The 23371-nt window shown below is 43.4% G+C and overlaps 1 protein-coding gene across 2 annotated transcripts in view; it reads left to right on the forward strand.

Annotated features, from left to right (window-relative positions):
• Positions 1–23371, forward strand: part of ROR2 (receptor tyrosine kinase like orphan receptor 2) — a 240034-nt gene that overhangs the window by 211111 nt on the left and 5552 nt on the right. The window contains exons 5-7 of one of the 2 annotated variants that reach the window (XM_006067981.4): positions 16253–16380; positions 20088–20402; positions 21578–21823. In XM_006067981.4, the coding sequence (XP_006068043.4) occupies positions 16253–16380; positions 20088–20402; positions 21578–21823 (689 nt within the window). The remainder of the gene's footprint in view (positions 1–16252; positions 16381–20087; positions 20403–21577; positions 21824–23371) is intronic. The other variant, XR_003108292.3, reaches the window with a different exon arrangement.

Below are 23371 nucleotides of genomic sequence, written 5' to 3' on the forward strand. Positions count from 1 at the left end.
CTTGTTTCAGCTGTCCTACTGTGCACACATGTCCTTTTTTGAGTCTGTTTACATTTTGTGCTTTTTATTGGTGATTTTGCTGTTTAGAGTGGCCCCAATACAGCATGAAGTGCTTTCTTGTGTTCCTAAGCCCCAGAAGGCTGTGATGTGCCTTATGGAGGAAATGCGTTAGATAAGCGTCATTCACGCATGAGTTAAGTGCTATTGGCTGAGAGCTCATTATTGATGAATCATTAACCACATTAAATAAGATGTCTTTAAACAGAAAAACTCATAAAACAAGGTTATGTATTGATTGGTTGATGAAAATGTTATGATCGGACTTGTGGAAAACTATCTCTGTATTTGCCTTAGGGACAATGGCTCAGTATTTACTAGTTCAGTGTTTGTGGTGACTTTATAGAAAATAACCATCATAGACAACCAGAATCAACTGTATTTTGTCCATTTTCATTGGGATTTTTGTTTTTCCTTATTGCTTTGTAAGAGTTTAAAGTTATAATTTTTACATAGTTCCTACTTCATCTAGAATTGATTTTTATGCTGGTATAAGCCAGGGTTCTACCGTAATGTTTTCCTATCTCAATGGTCTACTGCCTTGGCACCATATAATGAATAGCCCCACCTGTAATCATTAAATTTAACATCACTTCTGTCACTGGTGAAATTTCTATACGTGTAGATCTGCTTCTAGATTCTGTTCTAGTAGCTTTTGTGCCTGGAATAAATACCACAATATTTTAACATTATATCTTTTTTCCGTATGAAGAGAAATATTCTCACTTATTGCTGTGGATTAAATTGTGCTCCCCTCCACCAAATTCAGATATTGAAGCCTTAATCCCCCTTCATGTGACTATATTGGAGACAGCATCTTAAAGAATGTTATTAAGGTTAAATGAGGTCATAAGGGTGAGGTTCTGACCTAGTAGGACTTGTGTCCTTATAGGAAGAGGAAGAAATATTAGAGATCTCTGTCTCTTTTCTCTGCCATGTGGGGACACAGTGAGAAGGGAGCCGTCTGAAAGCTGGGAACTAAATAGGGTGGCACTTTGATATTGAACTTCTCAGTCTCTAGAACTGTGAGAAAGCAGTGTGTATTGTTTAAGCGTCCCAGTCTGTGCTATTTTGTTATGGCAGCCTGAGCTGGCTAATCTAGCTACCTCGGCTCAGCTGGTAAAGAATCCACCTGCAATGCTGGAGACCTGGGTTCGATCCCTGGGTTGGGAAGATTCCCCTGGAGAAGGGAATGGCTACCCACTCCAGTATTCTGGCCTGGAGAATTCCATGGACATGTGACATGTGGTCGCAAAGAGTCAGACACGACTGAGTGACTTTCACTATTACTACACCAATTCTTCTAAATTATCTTGACTGTTAATTTTATTCTTTCATCTGAATTTTACCAGTTTGTATTTTTATCAGAATTGCTTGGTGGTTTGATTTTGGCAGTTACTTTTTTAGATACAGAGGTGATTGTGTAGTTTTCTGCTTTCAACGTATTACTATGATGTTATATAACAGAGTTCCTATTATTAACTACAGTTCTAGAGTGAAATCCATTCGGTCAGAATGACATATTCTTTTAATACGCTACTGAGTTGATCTGCTCGCTTTGTGTTGGCAGATGACCCTCTATTTGGATACTTCATGGTCGAAGGCAGTTGTCTTTTTGTGGCCACTATTCTTTTCTGCCCATTGACTGGGATTGTGTTTAACTTCCTTTATATTATCTCGGCAACTTGACCAAAACAAAGACAAAAAAGAGGGAACATCAGTAGGCTTAAAACAGAATTATCCATGTTCTCCATTTTTGTCTCTGGAATATCTGTAGCTTTTCTGATGCTGTGACTGTTCTCTTGGGCCCTTTCCTGAGAAAATGCACAGCAGTTAGAGCTCTCTTGCTGTTGGTTGGCTGGCATATCCTGTACCTGCAAGTGGAGAACTGAAACGGTGAATAATCAGATAGCCCTGGTTGATCCCTGTGTATAGCATGTCAGCACTGGGACACGCTGGTTCTGAACCGTGAACAAGGATGATCCCCTCCGGGCTCATCACTGTCTGCCCTGGGCCGCTGCCCTCACACATCCACACACACGACGCCAGCAGTTGACTGGACATCAGTCTGTGTGTGTGTTGAAGGAGGTGAGGGGTGAGGTGGAAATCCTCAGAGGTTAAGGGATTTATTACCATCAAAACAGTGTTTTCCTTCCATCCATTTGAAAGGAGGGTGAGGCGGGTGTGTATATAGAGAACAAAGGCTTTAAGAACAGGCTGTTTCTCCACAGATGTAGGTTCAAAGACTGGGTGATTATAGCTTACTCAGGTAGCAGTTTTGGTAATGCAAGGGGATTAATGTGAGGCTACGTGTCTCACATTTCATGTGTGGGTTTCAGGTCTCTCTGCTCTTTTAAAAAGTGCTTTATTTTCATGATGATAGATGCACACATGCAGTGCTGGGGTAGCCTAGTGATACTGAAGTCAGCTGATGGGGTAGCAGGACAGTGGTCCAGGGAGTGCTCCCTGAAGCCTGAGCTTCGGTTGTCCTGGGCCACCCCGATGATGGCCCACAAGTATGTGCATGCATAATGTGCTTCACTAAACATCTGCTTAAAGGAAAGTGTGTTGTTTTTTTGAACAATTAAAAGTTATGTTAATTACTGGCCACTGAGAAATCATTCTCCCTGAGGCCATGTCCCGAGCATTTATTGCTTCATAACCTGCAGATAATTCCAAGGCTTCAGCCATTCTCCACCCATATGCTCATGATCCTGGTGTCTCCAGTTCCAAATCTGATTTATCTCTTTATCTCAGGCCCCCCAATTTGGCCCCATCGTGGGCATCTACAGGGGGATGATTCACAGGCATCTCACAATTTGCCTGTCTAAACAGAATTCAGCCATTTTGTACCTCAGAGTCCTTCCATTGCTATTTTGGGGAAGTTGTCATAAGCCTAGTTCAAACTTTATCCTAATTACAGGAAAATAGCACTATTAAAAAAAAAAAAAAAAAAACCTGAAACTGCCAACTGACTAGCCAGTAATTTAAAAAACCCTGAAACTGCCAAACCAACTAGCCAGTAATTTAAAAATGACTTCAGGAGAAACCAAGCTGCCTTACTAACAAGTTGGTAAAAGTAAACTGACTCAGACAAAAGGCTAACATTTAGCATTTGATGTTAAATTCATTAAACCACCAACTAATCAAATTGAGGTCTTCCCTGGTGGCTCAGATGGTAAAGAATTTGCCTGCAATGCAGGAGGTCTGGGTTCGATCCCTGGGTCAAGATCCCCTGGAGAAGGTAATGGCTACCCACTCTAGTATTCTTGCCTGAAGACTTCTATGGACAGAGGAGCCTGGCTGACTATAGTCCATGAGTCAGACATGACTGAAGTGACTTAGCATGCAATCAAATTGAGTTGGAAGGAGGGGAGAAGGCAACCTAATTTTTTTCTCTGTGACTTCTTGTGATAGGTTCTTTTTTTCTGGAAAATATCAGTTCAGTTCAGTTCAGTCACTCAGTGGTGTCCAACTCTTTGCGACCCTATGAATCGCAACACGCCAGGCCTCCCTGTCCATCACCAACTCCAGGAGTTCACTCAGACTCACACCCATCGAGTCAGTGATGCCATCCAGCCATCTCATCTTCTGTTGTCCCCTTCTCCTCCTGCCCCCAATCCCTCCCAGCATCAGAGTCTTTTCCAATGAGTCAACTCTTCGCATGAGGTGGCCAAAGTACTGGAGTTTCAGCTTTAGCATCATTCCTTCCAAAGAAATCCCAGGGCTGATCTCCTTCAGAATGGACTGGTTGGATCTCCTTGCAGTCCAAGGGACTCTCAAGAGTCTTCTCCAACACCACAGTTCAAAAGCATCAATTCGTCGGCTAATCCTTCGGACTAAATCCCATAGTCAATTCTTCGGGCTAAATCCCATAGTGCAGAACTTAAATAAAAATTAGAAACTTAATTCATTTTAAGATTAGTGGTAAGTGGCAAAACCCAACCACAGGTAAAGTAATCAGAGAATACACACACACTCTCCTTAATTCAGATCTCATAGTGACACAAATGAAAGTGTTTGTGCTTTAGCAGTAATGGTAATATTAGCAGTTGATGGTGGCAGCACATTGAATGTTTCCAGTAACTCTTTGTTTTAATTTGAACCCATGTATGAGCTTCCCTGGTAGCTCAGCTGGTAAAGAATCTGCCTGCAATGTAGAAGACCCTGGTTTAATTTCTGGATTGGGAAGATCCCCTGGAGAAAGGATAGGCTACCCACTCCAGTATTCTTGGGCTTTCCTGGTGGCTTAGATGGTAAAGAATCCACCTGCAATGTGGGAGACCTGGTTTGATCCTGGGGTTAGGAAGATCCCCTGGAGGAGGACATGGCAACCCACTCCAGTATTCTTGATAGGAGCCTGGTGGGCTACAGTTCATGTGGTCACAAAGAATTGGACACAACTGAGCAACTAAGCACATAAGCTAATATGCCCTGTTATGCATGGATGAGAACTTTTTACATGCTAACCTCCAGATTCACCCGAAAGTCACCAGTCTTCCAAGGCTGATGTGAGAGGGACCAGCCGCCTGAACATAGTAGGAGAGAATAATGTCTACTTGCTAGTGAACTATTAGTGTCGGAGCCACTGTGTCCCTGCCTCCTGTGATCCCAACGTTAAGAATAGACATTGCAAAATCCAGTGTTTCTGAAAGGTTCTGCTGACTTTGATTTCATAACATGAATGTTGGTGTTGATTTTATGAATGAATGTGCTCAGTTCACATTTTTGCCACATCAAATATGATATCACTATAATTGGATGCTGTCAGTATTTCATCTCAGAAGTAGAGAGGAATAAGTTATGATGCCTAATTTTCAATAAAATCATTAATTCGTCTATTCATTTTTTAAACAATTTTATATTGAGGATCAGCTATATGCCAGGCCCTGTTAAAGTTGTTGGGGGCCCACCAATGAATGAAAAAAAACAGACAAAAACTAAAATATCCTGCCTTCTGCTGCTTACATTTTCCTGGGAGACTCTTATGTCTGGCTTTTTTCACAAAATATAGCATCTGAAAGATACTTTCTGTGGTTTATTCTTTTTTATTCATAAGTGTCTGTTGTATGAAGATATTACAATGTGTTTATTACCCATTGATGAACATTTGGGCTTCCAGTTTGGAGCAGTTATATAAATAAACTGCTGTGGATGTTTAATTTAGGGAACATGTTTTCATTTTTCTAGGATAAATCCAAGGTATGAGATTGCTCAGTCAGATGGTATGTGTATATATAAACTGTATAAGAAATAACCAAACTCTTCCCCAAAGTGATCGTCCTATTTTACACTGCCATCAGCAGTATATGAGAGTTCCAGTTGCTCCACATCCTTACCAACGTTTGATATTGTCATTTAATTGTAGCCATTCTAGTACCTTTTGTTGCGATGATTCATCATGGTTCAGTTACATTTCCTCAATCACTGAAAATGGGACCATCTTCTAAGGACACACTTTTGTGGAGTATCTGTTAGTTCTTTTGTCCAGTTTTCACTGTGTTGTATGTCTGCCTATTGAGTTATGGGCGTTCTTTTGTCAGATATATAAAGTGTTTTCTCCCAGCTTGTGATTTGTCTTTTTTACTTTCTTAACGCTTTCTTTTGATGAGCAGGAAATTTTATTTTTGGTAAGTCTAATTTATCATTTTTTTTTCATTTAAGCCCCATGTCTAAGAAATCTTTGCTTTTGCCTATCTAAATACTATAAAGATACTTTTCCTGTGTATCCATCTACTAGCTTTTAATTTTAGCTTTTATGTTTAAGTCTGTGATCCATCTCCAAAGCAATTTTTGTGTATGGTGTGAGTTAATGGGTTAACTCACACCATTAACTCACACCATTAATGTGAGTTAATAGTGTGAGTTAATGAGTTTGTTTTTTTCCATATAAAAATCCAGTTGTTCTGACATCATTTTTGAAAAGACTATCCTGTCTTCTTTGAATACCTCAGTATATTTATTAAAAATCACTTGACTACATATGAAGATACATTTGAAATTCTCTGTTATGTTCTATTGATCTATCCTTATATTCCAATACTATATTGTCTTGATAAATATAAGTCTTAAAATTAAGGTGTGAAATCTTCCATCATTCTTACTCTCTTTCATGATTGTTCTGGCTGCTCTAGTACCTTCACATTTCCATTTAAATTCTAGATTTAGTTTGCCAATTTCTACCAAAGTGCCTACTAGGATGTTTTTAACTTTTGATTTTGAAATAACTTCAGATTTATAAAAACATTACAAGAATAGTAATAACTAATGCCATATGTCTTTACCCAGGTTGACCAATTTTTGTCATTTTGCCATAGGCTTATCATTCCCTCTGTAGCTGTTGGCCAGTATTGTTTTTTGAAACATCTGCACGTAGGTTGCATTCATTATACCACTTTGCCCCTTAACAATTCGGTGTATATTCCATCAGACCAACAATGTTTCCTTACAGAACAACAGCTTCATCTTAAGGGTGTCTGGATTGCCAGTCATACTCCAGTATCTTTCATTGTCCCAGTAATGCTCTTTAGATCCCCTGCTCCTGGATTCAGGCTCCTCACCATGTTACCTTAGTCCTCTATACTCTGCAGTAGTTCCTAGACCTTTCATGACACTAAGATTTTTGATAAGTGAAGAACTGTTATTGTGTAGAATATCTCTAAATTTCAGTTTGACTGATGTTTACTCACAATTACATTCTATTTATACATTTTTTACTGAAATAACATAAGTGATGTTTCCTTCTCAGGGTATCATATCTAAAGGTTTACCCCTTATTGGTGATGTTAATTTTTCTCTCAATTTGCCCCTTATTGGTGATGTTAATCAGTTTGCCCCTTATTGGCGATATTAATTTTTCTCGCTTGGTTAAGATACATTTTCTCATTATGTAGTTATTTTTTATTTTGTAATAAAAGGAAGTTTGTGAGGAAAGCCTGCTAGCATTTTCATGGGGTGATACTGCACTTTGTGAGACTTGATTTCTTTAAACTACTAGTGTTCCAATCTATGAACATGGTATGTATTTCTGTTTATTTAGATTTTCTTTCCTTTCTCTCTGCAATATTTTGAAGTTTTATGTGTGGAAGTTTTGTATGTATTTTGTTAGGTTTATTTCTCAGTACTTTAAACGTTTTAAGTGCATAATTCAGAGGCATTAAGCACATATGCATTGTTATGCAACCATCATCACATCCCTCTTGAACATTTTCATCTTTCCGAATTAAAACTCTATATACATTAAACAATAACCACCCTCATTTCCACCCTCCCCAGCCCTTGACAATCACCATTGTTTTCTTTCTATAGTTTGACTACTCCTCCATATATTTTTAATATTATTGTAAATGATGTTTGAAAAAAATTTCATTTGCTAATTGTTGCTCAAATGTAAAAATATAATTGATTATATTGACCTTATGTGACTTTATGAAATCCATATTAATTTTTATAGTTTTTAAATATATTCATTAGAATTTTCTATGTATATTGTTGTGTCATCTATGACTGAAGACAGTTTTCTTTCTTCATTTCTAATCTGTCAGCTATTTATCTATCTACCATCTCTCCTCTATCTATCTCCTTTTTGTAATGATTATGAATTTCATGGTGATGTTGGGTAGAAAATGTAAGAGCAGATATCTTTGTCTTATATCTATGGGGAAAATATTCCTTATTTCACCATTAAGTAAGAAATTCATTGTGACTGTCTCATAGATGCCTTTTTATTAGAATGACAAAGTTATTTTCTTTGTTGAAAGTTTTGAAAATGAATGAGTATTGGTTTTGTCAACTGCCTTTTTTATATTAGGGCTTCTCTGGTGGCTCAGATGGTAAAGAGTCTGCCTACAATGCGGGAGACTGGGGTTTGATCCCTGAGTTCGATCCCTGTGTTGAGAAGATCCCCTGGAGAAGGAAATGGCAACCCACTCCAGTATTCTTGCTTGGAAAATCCCATGGATGGAGGAGCCTGGCGGGCTACAGTCCATGGGGTCACAAAGAGTCGGACAGGACTGAGTGACTAAGACTTTTTTATATTAACTGAAATTAATACATGGTTTCTCTCTTTGGCTCTGTGTTTCCAATAATTGTTTTTTAAATGAAGTAACTTTGTGCTCCTGGGTTAACCCATTTTGGCTCACTACCCATTTCTATATTGTCTTTTTATTTTGCTCAGTCTAGTTTGCTAGTGTTTAGTGGATCCTGTTGCCCTTTTGATCAGGAGGTCTACTGGCCTATAATGTCCTTGGAGCATACTTGTCAGCTGTTTGTATCTAGGTACGTTTGCCTCGTGAGATGAACTAGAAAGTACATCTTACTCTTTATCTTCTGAAAGAGTTTATTTAAAATTGCTGAAGTTTCTTTTTTAAATACTAGATAGAATTCACCATTTTCTTTTATTTTGGACTGGAGTTTTAATCATGGGAAGGTTTCTGATTACAACTCCAAGTTCTCCAAGAGATTTGGGTCTAATCTGAGTTTTTATTCCTATTTGTACTTATTTTGGTATGTTGTCATTTATCATCTTTTTCTAAGTTGTTGGGTATGTTCATTTATTTGTTCATAAATTTCTTATTGTCATTAAATCTTCAAAGTCTTTGGTGAGTCCCCTTGTGCATTCCTGGTGTTGGTAATGTATGCTTTCTTTTAATCAGTTTTTTCTCAGTGTTAGCCCTTTCGCTTTTCACTTTCTTGCATTGGAGAAGGAAATGGTAACCCACTCCAGTGTTCTTGCCTGGAGAAACCCAGGGATAGGGGAGCCTGGTGGGCTGCCATCTATGGGGTCACACAGAGTCGGACACGACTGAAACAACTTAGCAGCAGCAGCAGCAGAAATTTCATTAATTTTTGAAGAATCAACTTTTGGCTTTATTGATTTTTTTATTGTTTGTTTTCTATTTTATTGATTTCCTCTCTCACCATTAGTATTTGCTTCTAATTACTTCAGGTTCAACTTGACATTCTTTTTCCAACTTCTTAAGGTGTAAAATCTTATCTGGAGTGGGGTGCCATTGCCTTCTCCAAATTTAAGCATGCAAGGCTATAAAGTTCTCTCTTAATTACTCTTTTAGCTACATTCCACAATTTGGGGTATCCTGTTTTCATTTCTCATATTTTATGTTTTCTCATTCCATTTAAAATACTATTTAATTTTTCTTACATTTTCTTTTTTGAGCATAAAGGTTATTTAGAAGTGTGCTGCTTAATTTCCAAACAGTTGGAGAAGTTCTAAATGTATTTTTGTTATTGGTTTCTAACTTAATTCTGTGTAATCAGAAATTTATGCTTTCACTTTTTAAAATTTATTGTGAGTTATTTTATGAAAAGCATATGGCCTGTCTGGGTGAACTGCCATGTATGCTGACACATGTATGCTGTCTTATTGGGTATATTGTTCTACAGATATCCAAGGGTCAAGGGGGTGGTTAGTGTTTCTGTTGTTTCTTCACTAAATTTTGTCTACCTCAGTTAATTGTTGAGAGACAGGTATTAAAATTTCCAACTGTAATTATGGATTTTTCTGTTTTGTCCTCTAGTTCTGTTAATTCTGAAACTCTGATAATTAGGTTCATTCATGTTATGTCTCTTGGTTAATAGGCCCTTTTATTTGAAAGATATTTTTGCTGAGTATAGAATTCCAGATTCACATTTCATTTTTCTCTGCTAGTACACTGAAGCTGTCATTTTCCCATCTTCTGTTTTGCATTGTTTCTGATGAGCAATCAGCCATTATTTTTTATTTCCTCCCTTTTATGTTTATCCTAAGTTTTTAGCAAGTTGACTGTGATATCAGCAGGCATGCTTTCCTTTGTATTTATTCTGCTCACTCTTCACATACATTCTTTAATTGGTGTAACTGTATTTTAATCAAATTTGGGGAAATTTTGGCTATCATTTCTTCAAAACTTTCCCCGCAACTCTGTGTATCTCCCTTTTCCTCCTGGAATTTGATTGTATGTGTTAGATCTCCTGTACTTTCCTATAACTTACTAAAGCTCTATTTAATTTTTTGTAGATCTTTATGTCTCTCTTTGTTTCAGTTTGGAAATTTTCCATTGACCTGTCAAGTTGACCAATTTTTTTTCTAATTTTATCCAATCTGTTGTTAGTATCATACCATAAATGTTTTATTGGAGATTATATGTTTTAGTTCTTCTCATTGACTCTTTTACAGTTTCCATCTCTCCTGAGATTACTAATATCTTCATTATACTTTCTTTTGTACATTGTTTACCATACTTTTGGTTCCTTAAAGTCCTGGTCTTCTAAGTCTAACATCTGGGTTTGTTTCTCTTGACCATAGGTTATATTTTCTTGTCTCCTCACATGCGTTCACAGGTGATTTTTTATTGTACACCAGACATTGTGGTTTATACTCTAGATTTTGTCATCTCCTTCTGAAAAGTGTTTTGTTACATCAACTTACTAGGTTACTAGCAGGTCATCTGAAGCTTATGGAGTTTAGGATCCATTTTTGTTAAAGATGTTGCTTCCTCTGCTTTCCTCAAGCAGGAAGCCTATTTATCACAGACAAACAGACCTTCTCATAATAACAGTAACAATTATGAAATTATTTAACCAGTTTTAACAAAAAAAATTGGGGGGAAAAGTTACCTTCCTACACAATTTGTAACTACCTTTGAGTTTTGGTTATTGATTACTTTTCAACCTCAAAGGAGCCTGCTGCTGCTGCTGCTAAGTCGCTTCAGTCGTGTCTGACCCTGTGCGACCCCATAGACAGCAGCCCACCAGGCTCCTCTGTCCCTGGGATTCTCCAGGCAAGAACACTGGAGTGGGTTGCCATTTCCTTCTCCAATGCATGAAAGTGAAAAGTGAAAGTGAAGTCGCTCAGTCGTGCCTGACTCTTTGAGACTCCATGGACTGTAGCCCACTAGGCTCCTCTGTCCATGGGATTTTCCAGGCAAGAGTACTGGAGTGGGTTGCCATACTTTACTTTAAAGATTATTCATTGTTTATAACAAGGAATTTTTGTAAGCTTTTCTTCAAACCAGTTTTTGTTTCTAGCAGGTACCATTACAGGGAAGGTGCTGAAGTGGCCCACCATCTCCTAATCCCTTTGTGAAGAAGCCTTTTCTATCACAGTATAATGATTCCTTTTTCTTTTTCTTCCCAATCTCCAACTCCTTTCCCATAGCTTTTTTTTTAACCTAAGATTGTAGTTATTTCTGTCTCTCTCCTCCTCTACTATGAACTTGTTGCTATAAAGGTTTCCTCTTCATCTGTGCTATTAGTACCTGGTGGCATCAGGAATGAAGGAGATTTCCAAAACTGAGTTTCTATCATATTGATTTCTGAGATTTGGTGAGCATGCTTGTTTCACTGATGTGGTTTAAGGGATTTTATTGAAGACAGCTTCTGTGTCAGCACTTTCCTTTGGTCTCTGAATGACCGGTTTTACAGACTTTCTCCAGCTCTGTCCCTCTTCAGAGGACCCAAACAATGCCAGGTAAAGATAAGACAGAACTGTTTGAGACCGACAAATAATTCTCACTTGTTCTCCCAAAATTCAGAAACCTGGAGGATGTCACTGTCCAAACGTTTCTGTTTGTGTTTCTGGACGTTCTCTAAAATTCAGATTAGAAGCCCACGGAAATAAGGGGGCCAGTCAGAATGGCTGCGATCCAAAAGTCTACAAGCAATAAATGCTGGAGAGGGCGTGGAGAAAAGGGAACCCTCTTACACTGTTGGTGGGAATGCAAACTAGTACAGCCACTACGGAGAACAGTGTGGAGATTCCTTAAAAAACTGGAAATAGAACTGCCTTATGATCCGGCAATCCCACAGCTGGGCATACACACTGAGGAAACCAGAATTGAAAGAGACACGTGTACCCCGATGTTCATCGCAGCACTGTTTATAATAGCCAGGACATGGAAGCAACCTAGATGTCCATCAGCAGATGAATGGATAAGAAAGCTGTGGTACATATACACAATGGAGTATTACTCAGCCATTAAAAGGAATACATTTGAATCAGTTCTAATGAGGTGGATGAAACTGGATCCTATTATACAGAGTGAAGTAAGCCAGAAAGAAATACACCAATACAGTATACTAATGCATATATATGGAATTTAGAAAGATGGTAACAATAACCCTGTGTACGAGACAGCAAAAGAGACACTGATGTATAGAAAGTCTTTTGGACTCTGTGGGAGAGGGAGAGGGTGGGATGATTTGGGAGAATGGCATTGAAACTTGTATAATATCATATTTGAAACAAGTCGCCAGTCCAGGTTCAATGCACGATACTGGATGCTTGGGGCTGGTGCACTGGGATGACCCAGAGGGATGGTACGGGGAGGGAGGAGGGAGGAGGGTTCAGGATGGGGAACACGTGTATACCTGTGGCATATTCATGTTGATATATGGCAAAACCAATAAAATATTGTAAAGTTAAAAAAAAAAAAAAAGGCGGCTGTGGTCGCCCTTAAGCCCCCTCTCAGTGTGTCTTGCCTGTACCCTTGTTGCTTCCCCAATCCTGTGGGCACATGACCAGTGGCCAAAGAGAAGCCCACAGTGATAGACCAGGCTTTCTAGTCCCTGACTCTTGAGGCAGAGTAAGGAAAAGACTCGTTCTTGTGGGGTCACCCAAGGGACCAACTGAATAAAATCTCGTATCCTCTGTAGCTGCTGCTGCTGCTGCTAAGTCACTTCAGTCGTGTCTGACTCTGCGACCCCATAGATGGCAGCCCACCAGGCTCCCCCGTCCCTGGGATTCTCCAGGCAAGAACGCTGGAATGGGTTGCCATTTCCTTCTCCAAGGCAAGAAAGTGAAAAGTGAAAGTGAAGTCACTCAGTCGTGTCTGACTCTTAGCGACCCCATGGACTGCAGCCTACCAGGCTCCTCCATCCATGGGATTTTCCAGGCAAGAGTACTGGAGTGGGGTGCCATTGCCTTCTCCGATCCTCTGTAGAGCTGATGTTAATAAGAAAATGCACATCTTAATGTTCCTCCTGGCATAGCAGGCAAGCGCCCTAAACCCAGTCTGCAAACAGTGACATGGAACTCGAACACCAGGGCAAAGTTGACTTGTACTTGTGTTTCTGTATTTGGCAAGTGTAGGCATTAGTTTTAGTTTAATCAGCAGTTAACGCCAGCTCACAAAGAGAGAGAGAGAGGTGGGTTGGGTGTGTATTGTTAGCACATGTGCTTGCCTATTTAAACGATGTTTAAGGAATTCTTGACCCAAAGAAATAATGGCCCGTGAGCTTGAGAGAAAGGGCACCCGGCTTTCACTGACACCAGAATCGCCTGTTTTAGATTATTTATGGCTCCAAGTTCTTTTCTTTGAAAAAGAGATTTTCTTCAGGGGCCAGGAAGACAGCAAACGAGGGAGAGAGCCAGAGGCGGCTAAAGAGACTGTGTCCTGCCAGACCCATTGTCTCCACTGTTACAAGCGTCCCGACTTTCCATTTGTGAGAAAGCTAAGATAGGGATTCTTAAGTCCATTTGGTGAATTTGGACACAACCCAGATTTCACTGGGGGATGGTTTAAATCAATGTAGCGTGGATGACAGGTGTGGGGCTTATGGCAGGTTGCAGATTTGCTGGAAAGCAAGCAGATCACAGGCCTGAGGCACGTGCTGAAGCTTGTTGTGGGAGCACAATACCCCATGTGCTCCACAGTGGATGGCAGCCCTGATATATGTGCTTTAGCCCACTTTTACTGTCTCCTTGGAGCATCCTCAGGGCCACTTTAAAAAGCATCTATCTGCTTAGAATGACTGACCTCATCAGCCGAAGGCAGAACTAACAGGTTTTACTGAAAATAATTTAGCACAGACTCCAAAGGGACGTGTACAGGCTATTCCCTCCAGGCTGGGAAGGTTGCAGTGGGGGGCAAGAGGGAGGGCTGTGCTTGTGAGAGTCTCCTTCCCTGTCCCCCATATTTGTACACATGGTCTGTGCTGTGGAGCAATGATGAGGTCACTCCTCTGTCGTGTAATGAGCACTTCTGACTGTACAAACTCTTTGAGGTCCTGCCTGACTCTTTGGCATCCTCTCCATTGCCTTTCTCCATTTGAAAGAATTCTCTCCTATTGCTTAATGGTAGAACACAGTTTCCAAATGGTCATCATCTTCATAGACGCCTTGCTTGCAAACAATGGAAGTTAATAGAGATGTAATGTTTACAATGTAGTTTAAGACCAAGACGGAACACATCGACTGTTAATATTCTGTGTATATTTGAACACAGGCATGAACATGTACACACCTATGTGCATGCTTCATGTTTTTTTCAATCCTTCAATCCATCTTTCATACTCAACTAGTCCTTCATACTCAACTAGTTCCATTCCCCCCCTCCTCACCCTGCCTTAGAGATGCTGATTTTTTTTTTTAATGAATAGGCTCTATAGTTTAGGTCAATTTTAAGTTCACAGAAAAATTGAACAGAAAGTATAGAGAAAGCTCAGGTACTCGTCCCCCCCATCTCCACATACAATTTTCGCTATCAGTGACATCTTGTGTTAGTATGGTGCATTTGTTACATAAATATAAGCCAGTTCAGTTCAGTTCAGTCGCTCAGTCACGTCCGGCTCTTTGCGACCCCATGGACTGCAGCACGCCAGGCCTCCCTGTCCATCACTAACTCCTGGAGTTTACTCAAACTCATGTCCATTGAGTCAGTGATGCCATCCAACCATCTCATCTTCTGTCATCCCCTTCTCCTCCTGCCCTTCAATCTTTCCCAGCATCAGGGTCTTTTCCAATGAGTCAGCTCTTCGCATCAGGTGGCCAAAGTATTGGAGTTTCAGCTTCAACATCAGTCCTTCCAATGAATATTCAGGCCTGATTTCCTTTAGGATGGACTGGTTGGATCTCCTTGCAGTCCAAGGGACTCTCAAGAGTCTTCTCCAACACCACAGCTGTAAAGCAGTCAGTATTGATACATTATTATTAACTGAAGTCAGGAGGATCTCCTGGAGGAGGGCATGGCAACCCACTCCAGTATTCTTGCCTGGAGAATCCCATGGACAGAGGAGCCTGGCCAGGCTATAGTCCATGGGGTTACAAAGAGTCGGACATGACTGAAGTGGCTGAGCAGTAGCAGCATGATTTACGATAAGCTTCATTCACTCTTGGTGTTGCATGTTCTCTGGTTTGCACGAATGTATAATAACATGTATCCACCATTAAAGTATCATTCAGAGTAGATCCACTGCCCTAAAAATGTCCTGTTTTCCTATTCACCAACCCCCATCACCAACCCTTTGGCATTCATCTATGTTCTTGCTGCTGCTGCTAAGTCGCTTCAGTCGTGTCTGACTCTGTGCGACCCCATAGACGGCAGGCAACCAGGTTCCGCTGTCCCTGGGATTCTCCAGGCGAGAACACTCGAGTGGGTTGCCATTTCCTTCTCCAATGCATGAAGTGAAAAGTGAAAGGGAAGTCTCTCAGTCGTGTCCGACTCTTAGTGACCCCGTGGACTGCAGTCTACCAGGCTCCTCCGTCTGTGGGATTTTCCAGGCAAGAGTACTGGAGTGGGGTGTCATTGCCTTCTCCGCATCTATGTTCTTACTGCTCCATAATTTTGCTTCTTCTAGAATATCATAGAATTGGGATCATACGTATGCATGCAGCCATTTCAGATTGACTTCATTCACTTAGTAACATGCATTTAAGTTGCCTCCATGTTTTTTTTTTTTCATATCTTTTCTTGATCGCTCTTTTCTTTTCAGGGCTGAGTAATATTCTATTGCTTGGATGTGCCACAGTTTATTCATTCACTATGGACATTTTGGTTGCTTCCAAGTTTTGGCAGTTATGGATTAAGCTGCTATAAATGTCTGTGTGTGTGTTTTTGTGGGCTTCCCAGATGGTGCAGTAGTAAAGAATCTACCTGCCAGTGCAGGATACACAGAGATATGGGTTCAATCCTTGGGTTGGGAAGATCCCCTGGAATAGGAAATGGCAACCCACTCCAATAGTCTTGCCTTGGAGATCCCATGGACAGAGGAGCCTGGCAGGCTACAGTCCATGGAGTCGAAAAGAGTCAGACATGACTGAACACGCACACATAGGTTTTTGTGTGGACAGAAGTTTTCAGTGCATTCAGGTAGATGCCAAGCGACAAGATGGCTAGCTCACCAGATGCTGGATTTAACAAGAAAAACAAAATCCTTGGGGATAATTTCAGTGTGCTCACGGATCGTGTGTTTTTCCCAGAGACGACTACCATGAGGATGGATTCTGCCAGCCTTACCGGGGAATTGCCTGTGCGCGTTTCATTGGGAACCGGACCATTTATGTGGACTCTCTTCAGATGCAGGGGGAGATTGAAAACCGAATCACAGGTAGGAGTGCAGTCCTTTGTTCTGAGACACTGAGCATGCATGCAGCTGCCTGTCGCCCCGCTGGTGTGTTTGCAATCTCATTTGTGTATTTTGTCCCTTACAACCATGGCCAGTGAATCCTTGTGCCATGTCTCCTGCAAGAGAAATCAGAGGCCTTTATCAGAAGTGGTTGCAGTTTATCCTAAAATATTCCTATTTGTATATGCAAATTAGCAAGCGCAGTCTGCCTGGAGTGGACGCTGACTGCAGTCAGGTGAGCGGTTCCCAAGCCCTGCGCTGTCCTGTTTCCCTCCACTACCCACATGGCCAGGCCAGCACCTGTGATGTTCAGTCTCGGTTCTTAGCTTAGCACCTGTGATGTTCAGTCTCGGTTCTTTCTTAGCTCTTATGCCTTCTCAGAGTTACAAGGATCCTGGCTTGAGTACAAAGTACCTGGGCCAGATTTTAGGTATTGGGTACAGAAGTTCCAGACCATCAGCTGTACCCTAGGGACATTGCAGTGAACTCAGACCCCCATCAGCCCTTGGTTTCTGGGCACAGTCAGGTCTTTGGTTACCTGCTCCACCGTATGAGAAGTGGTTCAGATCCTTTAGGAGTGAACGTGCTCGTTTTCCGTCATATAAGAAGTTGATGTTAAGAACTTCCTGGGGGAAACTCCTTAAGAAGTGAGAAAATGAATTAAACCAAGGCCCTGAAAAGCCCTCCCCCCACCCCACGTCTCTGCTCTCCTCACAAAACCCCACATTTTCTCCTTGGACTCTTTAAGGAACAAGGAGAATCTGGTGAAGATGGCAAGTGTCCCAGTTGAACTAGGTTCTCTGCACAGTGATTCTTGACCCAGGCTGATCCCTGATGTGGGCTCCCTGGAGATTCTGGAGGGATTTGCAGAGGGGCTGGCAAAGCACTGCCCTGTAGGGATACAAAGGAGGACCCCAGGTAGAAACTCACGCAGGTGTCACTGAATGTTCTTCTAAGTCCAGTTTGACCCTGGCTTTGTCTTTCGCCCTCAGTCTGGAGGGTCTAAGGTCTAACCTGCCTGGCCCATGGCTACAGAGACCCCTGAGGACACGGTCAGGTGTCCAGTGAGAAATGGAAGGGCAGTAATGGGACTCCGAGATCCTGGAAGGTGCCGTAATGGTCCAGTGGGCACATGTTTTGAACTTGTTTGTTCTCTCTCTCATTGGAAAAGCTCCCTATGCCATTTAAAGCAGAACTTCTTGAACTTTCTGATCACAACCCGTAGTATAAAGTATACTTTACATCGTGACTTAGTATCCATATATATCTGCTTCATAGAACTGAAATGGGTTACAGGAAACAACATTCGCTTTAACAAAGGCAGTGCAAGCTAATTTATCCCTTCAGTTTTATTTCATTAATGAAAAAACTTGGTTCCAGCCTTAATATAAACCATGCACTCTGACATCCTCTGTTCCATTCTAATCATCATTTAAAATACCAGCCACAGACTCCAGAATTAATTGTGTATCCCACTAATTGGCAAACACTGATTCAAGGCACAGGGCTGTCTCTCCGTTGTTTCTTCAGGAAGTTTAAAGGATAACAACTCAGATATCTAAGCAGACTCATGCTATAGCACTTTTTTAAAGATACAAGTTTAGAAGGAGGGTTCTCTAGATTTGTGTATTTTTGAAAATGTCAATGTGAAGTTGCTCTAGACTGCCTGACTGATGGTTTAGAAACTGTGTTGGTTGTGGAGACAGTCTGTTTGAAGAGAATGCTTGTCAGAATGAGTTCCAGGGACACTGGAAGCTTCCCAGAAATGAGCCCCAGAACCATCAAAGTGATGTGCTGGATGTAAACAAAAACAAGCACATGGGTTGTTGGCTCTCTGTGATGCCTAGAACCATCTTTCAGAGCTACGTCCTCACGTGATGGGCTCTGGGGCAGGGAGAGGAGCAGTCCTGTAAGGGGCGGCCTTCACATCCTTAGTTGATAGCCCCAAAGCGATGCCACCTCTGGCTTTCTTAGGCCTTTCGCTGCCTGGGGGTAGAGGCCAAAACTGGTGACAGATCTGGGAGTCAGTTGTCAGCTCACATGAGGAGACTGAACTGGGTTCAAACCCAGTTCGCCAGCCAACCCTAAGAGACCCTGCACCTCAACCTCTTACCTGTCTGTTCTGCAATTTTAATATTGGCCAGAAGGGACCGAAGGCTAAGGATGACATGACGAACACGCTACAGAGTTCCCAGCACCCAGTGCTGCGTGTGGTGCATGGAGACAGCCTATTACCAGAGCCCCCTGGACCAAAGGGGCTGTTTACCTCCTGCGCTATTTTATAGGCTCCACGTGGGTTTCCATTTCCCAAAGTGTGGCCTCAACAAATCACTCGACAGATAGAGACCCAGGTACAGAAAGGACTGAGTGACTGCCAGTTCTGTGGTAAATGAAAGGGCTGGGCCAGAACCGGGCTCCCATGCCAGCTCATCTAACCCAGTGCCAGCCATGGGTACCTTGCTGGGTCTTTGGAGGGAAATGGGTACCAGCAGTGCCACCTGCTGGCCGCACTAGGCACGGCACTACAGGTGATGGGTGGAGCTGAAGTGTCCCAAGGACTAAATTCCAATCTCTCTAGGTTCTCTCACCTTCTCTCAGCAGGGAGTGTAGGCACAGGGACCTCTCTGTAGCTGGCCAGGGTCAGATCCTTATAATCAGGTCCTACGCAGGTCAAAGTGGGGCGGGCACAGATGGGGCAGGTGATGCTTTCCTTTGAGTGCTGACTGCCACAACCCAAAGGGCCCTGGAGTGCACACCTTCCCGCCTGCCACTGGCAACTCTGCTCCCATCCACCTGCCCAGACTTGGTCTCTGCAGCCCCCACCCCTTTCCTTTGTCCATGCAGGTGTCAGTTCTTCCCATCAAGCCCCATCCTGTGATGTCTCGCCCCTAAAAGCAAGCCAGCCGACCTGGGCTCCAGACACTCCTGTGATGGCTTGCTTCTCTGCTCTCCTTCACAAAGCCCTGCCGCTCTCCCAACTTTGAACCTCCTCTGGTTGCTTCTGGGCTCTCCCCAGACTCCACCAGAAGGAATCCCCGCTGTCCACTCCCATTGTCATGGACTCCTTGGGCCGCAGGTCACAGGGCTGATCGTTCATCTTTCTGGCTCTCTGTGTTCATACCCTGGGTCGTCCACTCCTTGGCCAGGCCTCCCTTCTGCACGCAGGCTCCAAGATGTCAGGAAGACCAAAGCTCCGACCTTATGCCTCTTCTCCAACCTCTCCTTCTAGAAGCCACTCAGCCCATGGCTTTGCCTACCACCAACTGGCAGAGCCGGTTCATAACAGGACCTTAGGAAGTGGTTTGGGGTCTGGTACCAGAATCTTTGTGCCTTGGAAGTAGTATCTAGGGGGATGAGATCTGTGGCCTGGTTTTCCTCCTTTCTTGTTTCATTTTTGATGTTCATAAGGGAAGCCCTAGGACCAGGGCCTTTCTGTGTCAGTTGCAAATCTGGGCGGCCCATGTGCTCCCTGGGGTGCTGCTCTCCTGAGAGCCACTCTGGGCCAGCAGAAGGCAAGCCGGAGGGCTGGGGGTGGGGCACAGATGAGAGATGGGAACCAGTGTGCCGGGCAGGGTCGAGGGCCTGGACCGAAGATGGGACCAGGGGCGCTGGGCAGGGGTGGCCGTGCAGGGTGTTTGCCCCGAAGCAGGGCCCACCCCACCCTAACTCTGGCCTCGCCTCCTCCGCAGCCGCCTTCACCATGATCGGCACCTCCACGCACCTGTCAGACCAGTGCTCGCAGTTCGCCATCCCGTCCTTCTGCCACTTCGTGTTCCCGCTGTGCGACGCGCGATCCCGAGCGCCCAAGCCGCGCGAACTGTGCCGGGACGAGTGCGAGGTGCTGGAGAGCGACCTGTGCCGCCAGGAGTACACGATCGCGCGCTCCAACCCGCTCATCCTCATGCGGCTGCAGCTGCCCAAGTGCGAGGCGCTGCCCATGCCCGAGAGCCCCGACGCCGCCAACTGCATGCGCATTGGCATCCCAGCCGAGAGGCTGGGCCGCTGTGAGTCCCTACTCGTCCTCCCCCAGGACCTGGGTCCTGCCTCTTAGAACCTGGGGACCCAATTCCAGCCGTCCAGGAAAGTCCCACAAACCCACCCCATTCCGGTAGGGCAGCCCCGGGGTGCGGACTCCCTATCATCTAGTTGCCGGCGCACAGCCCTCCTGACGCTGCCTGTCTGTGGATCCCCAATAAGTCACTCTACCCCAGTGAGCCGCACACTGAGCTTCTCCAAGACGGGAGGACTCTGGGCCTACCTCCAAGAAAGGAGCTTAGGGGAAAACAGAGCCCCCTTTCAAGCCTTCCCTGTGGTGCACAAGCATCTCTCAGCAGCTGACTGAGGATGGTGGTGCTCCTTGAGAGGAGCCGACCCAGAAAAGAGGTCGACTTCCTCCCAGACTTGGGAAATACTCACTTCCTTGGTGAGGCCGGAGTTCCCTAGAGCAGCAGGGCTCCTCACCAGGGTGGCCAGAGCCTGGTCTCCAGACCCACTGCACCATCCAAAGCCTGGCAACTCAGCTGACATCATGAACCTCCTGGCAAGTTGCTTAAATATCAGTTTCCTCATATTACACCATGATAATAACTACTAACCTCAGGAGCTGGAATGAAGATGAAATGAGTTAATATTTAGAAAGTTCTTAACACAGTGCCTGCACACAACAAGCACAGTGTAACTGGTTTTCAACAAACACACATCCCAGGTGTGACTCAAAGAGACCTGGGTCTCCCCTGGGAGTGGAGTGGGCTCCCAGGGGGGCTGGGGCTCTGCTCACAGCAGGCTGAGCCCCGTCCTCACTGAGTTTGGGGGCCAGGTCTGGAAGTTTCTCATCCCTCCTGTATAGTTTGGTTTTGTTTCTAATGCAAGTGAAGGTGAGGTTAGGGTTGACATCGTCATTGTTGGGGGGGGGGGGGTGCCTGCTATTTCAGGGTCATAAACTTCTGATCAGGTTCTTCCCCACATATGTCCCTGGTGCATCCATCCATTTAATTTGTGGGCTTGAGGACTTCTTTTCTTGGAAGTTACCTCCAATCCCTTGGTCTTTTGGAAATTCCGATTTGGCGAGGTGGTTTGGTTTTTCCTTTTTGGAATAGTTGAAGACGGGTGCTCCCTGGACCCACAGAGGAGGGCTGCTTCCTCTTAACTTTCGGGCCTCCTGACAAACCTTCTCTCTCAGATCATCAGTGCTACAATGGCTCAGGCACGGATTACAGAGGGACGGCGAGCACCACCAAGTCGGGGCACCAGTGCCAGCCGTGGGCCCTGCAGCACCCCCACAGCCACCAGCTGACAAGCACCGACTTCCCGGAGCTCGGAGGGGGGCATGCCTACTGCCGGAACCCTGGAGGGCAGATGGAAGGCCCCTGGTGCTTCACGCAGAATAAAAACGTACGCATGGAACTGTGTGACGTACCCTCTTGTAGTATGTATTCTCTCTTTTTTTTAAAATGTTGACTGGGGGGTGTACTTTGTGATGACATGGTACCAGGAGGCTGGTAGCTCTGGGATCCCCCACCCATCGTGTTTCACCACCATGATTATTTGTTTTATGTAAAGTCGTGGCTGGTTATAAAAGTAATACCTGGTCATTACAGGCCTTTTTAAATTATAGAAGGGAAAAAAAAAAAAAAAACTAAAGAAGAATGTGCAAATCACCTCTAGTTTCACCACTCCGCAGAGACTGCTGTTTACATTTGGGGGCCCTTCTGTCATTCCATGTGTGGTCTTGGGATATTCAGTTTGGCATCTTGTTTCTCAATGAACACTGTCAAGCATTTCCCACTATTAGTGAAAATGCTTCCCATTGCAATTACAACCAGCTTCTGAGACCAGCATCTGTGGTTGGGGTGCAGCCCTCCTGTTCCTCCTCCCTCACCTCCCACTCTGCTCAACTGTTACACGTAGACTTAGCAGAGTGAGGAGAAAATAGAACTTAAATCTCTTAATTGTTTTCCCTGAAGTTTCTCTCTTAAATTATAACTAGAAGAAAAGTGTGTAGTTCATGGTTGCAAATTTTATAGACGTCGTTATCTCTGGGCTTTCCAGGTGGTTCAGTGGTACAGAATCCGCCTGCCAACTCAGGAGCCACAGGGGATGTGGGTTCAGTTTCTGGGTTGGGAAGATCCCCTGGAGAAGGAAATGGCAACCCACTCCAGCATTCTTGCCTGGAGAATCCCATGGACAGAGGAGCCTGGGGGGCCACAGTCTCAAAGAGTTGGACATGACTGAAGTGACTTAGCATACTTGCAAGATGTTTTTACAGTGAGCAGTTATTATTTTTGTAATTAAAATTTAATCAAGAGATAAAGAAATATGTATGTTCTTTCCTCTGGCAATGCCACAGGAATTTTACTTTGCAGAAATATTTGCACTTAAACGGGCAGAAATGCAAGGGTATTTGTTGCAGAATCACTTCTGAGAGCTAAATAAACAGGCAGTTGTTTACCAACAGGGGATGAGGCAGCAGTTCATCTGTGCCGCGGGACAATGTGCAGTTCTTGATGAATGGCTGGCACTGTGTGTTCTTCAAGAAACATAGTCTAGTATATTGTGTTGTTGTTGCTTAGTTGCTAATTTGCATCCAACTCTTTCGTACCCCAGGACTGTAGCCCGCCAGGTTCCTCTGTCCATGATATTTCCCAGGCAAAAATACTGGAATGGACTGCCATTTCCTCCTCCAGGGGATCTTCCCAACCCAGGGAACGAACTTGCATCTCCTGCATTGGCAGGCAGATTCTTTACCACTGAGCCACCAGGGAAGCCCTTCTGGTCTAGTATATTATTCTGCCACAAAACCAGGAGCAGGAAAATATGGATGATATGATTCTATTTTAAATGAGTTCTATTTAAATTCTATTCTTAAAAACTGTACGAGCTGCTTTTTCTATGTCAAATTAGTTGAATATTGGTTATTTCATGTTCAACTTAAATATATACATCAAAAAATAAGTGAATACCAACCTGTTAGCAA

Source organism: Bubalus bubalis, chromosome 3 (assembly GCF_019923935.1).
Source record: "Bubalus bubalis isolate 160015118507 breed Murrah chromosome 3, NDDB_SH_1, whole genome shotgun sequence".
NCBI lineage: Eukaryota > Metazoa > Chordata > Mammalia > Artiodactyla > Bovidae > Bubalus > Bubalus bubalis.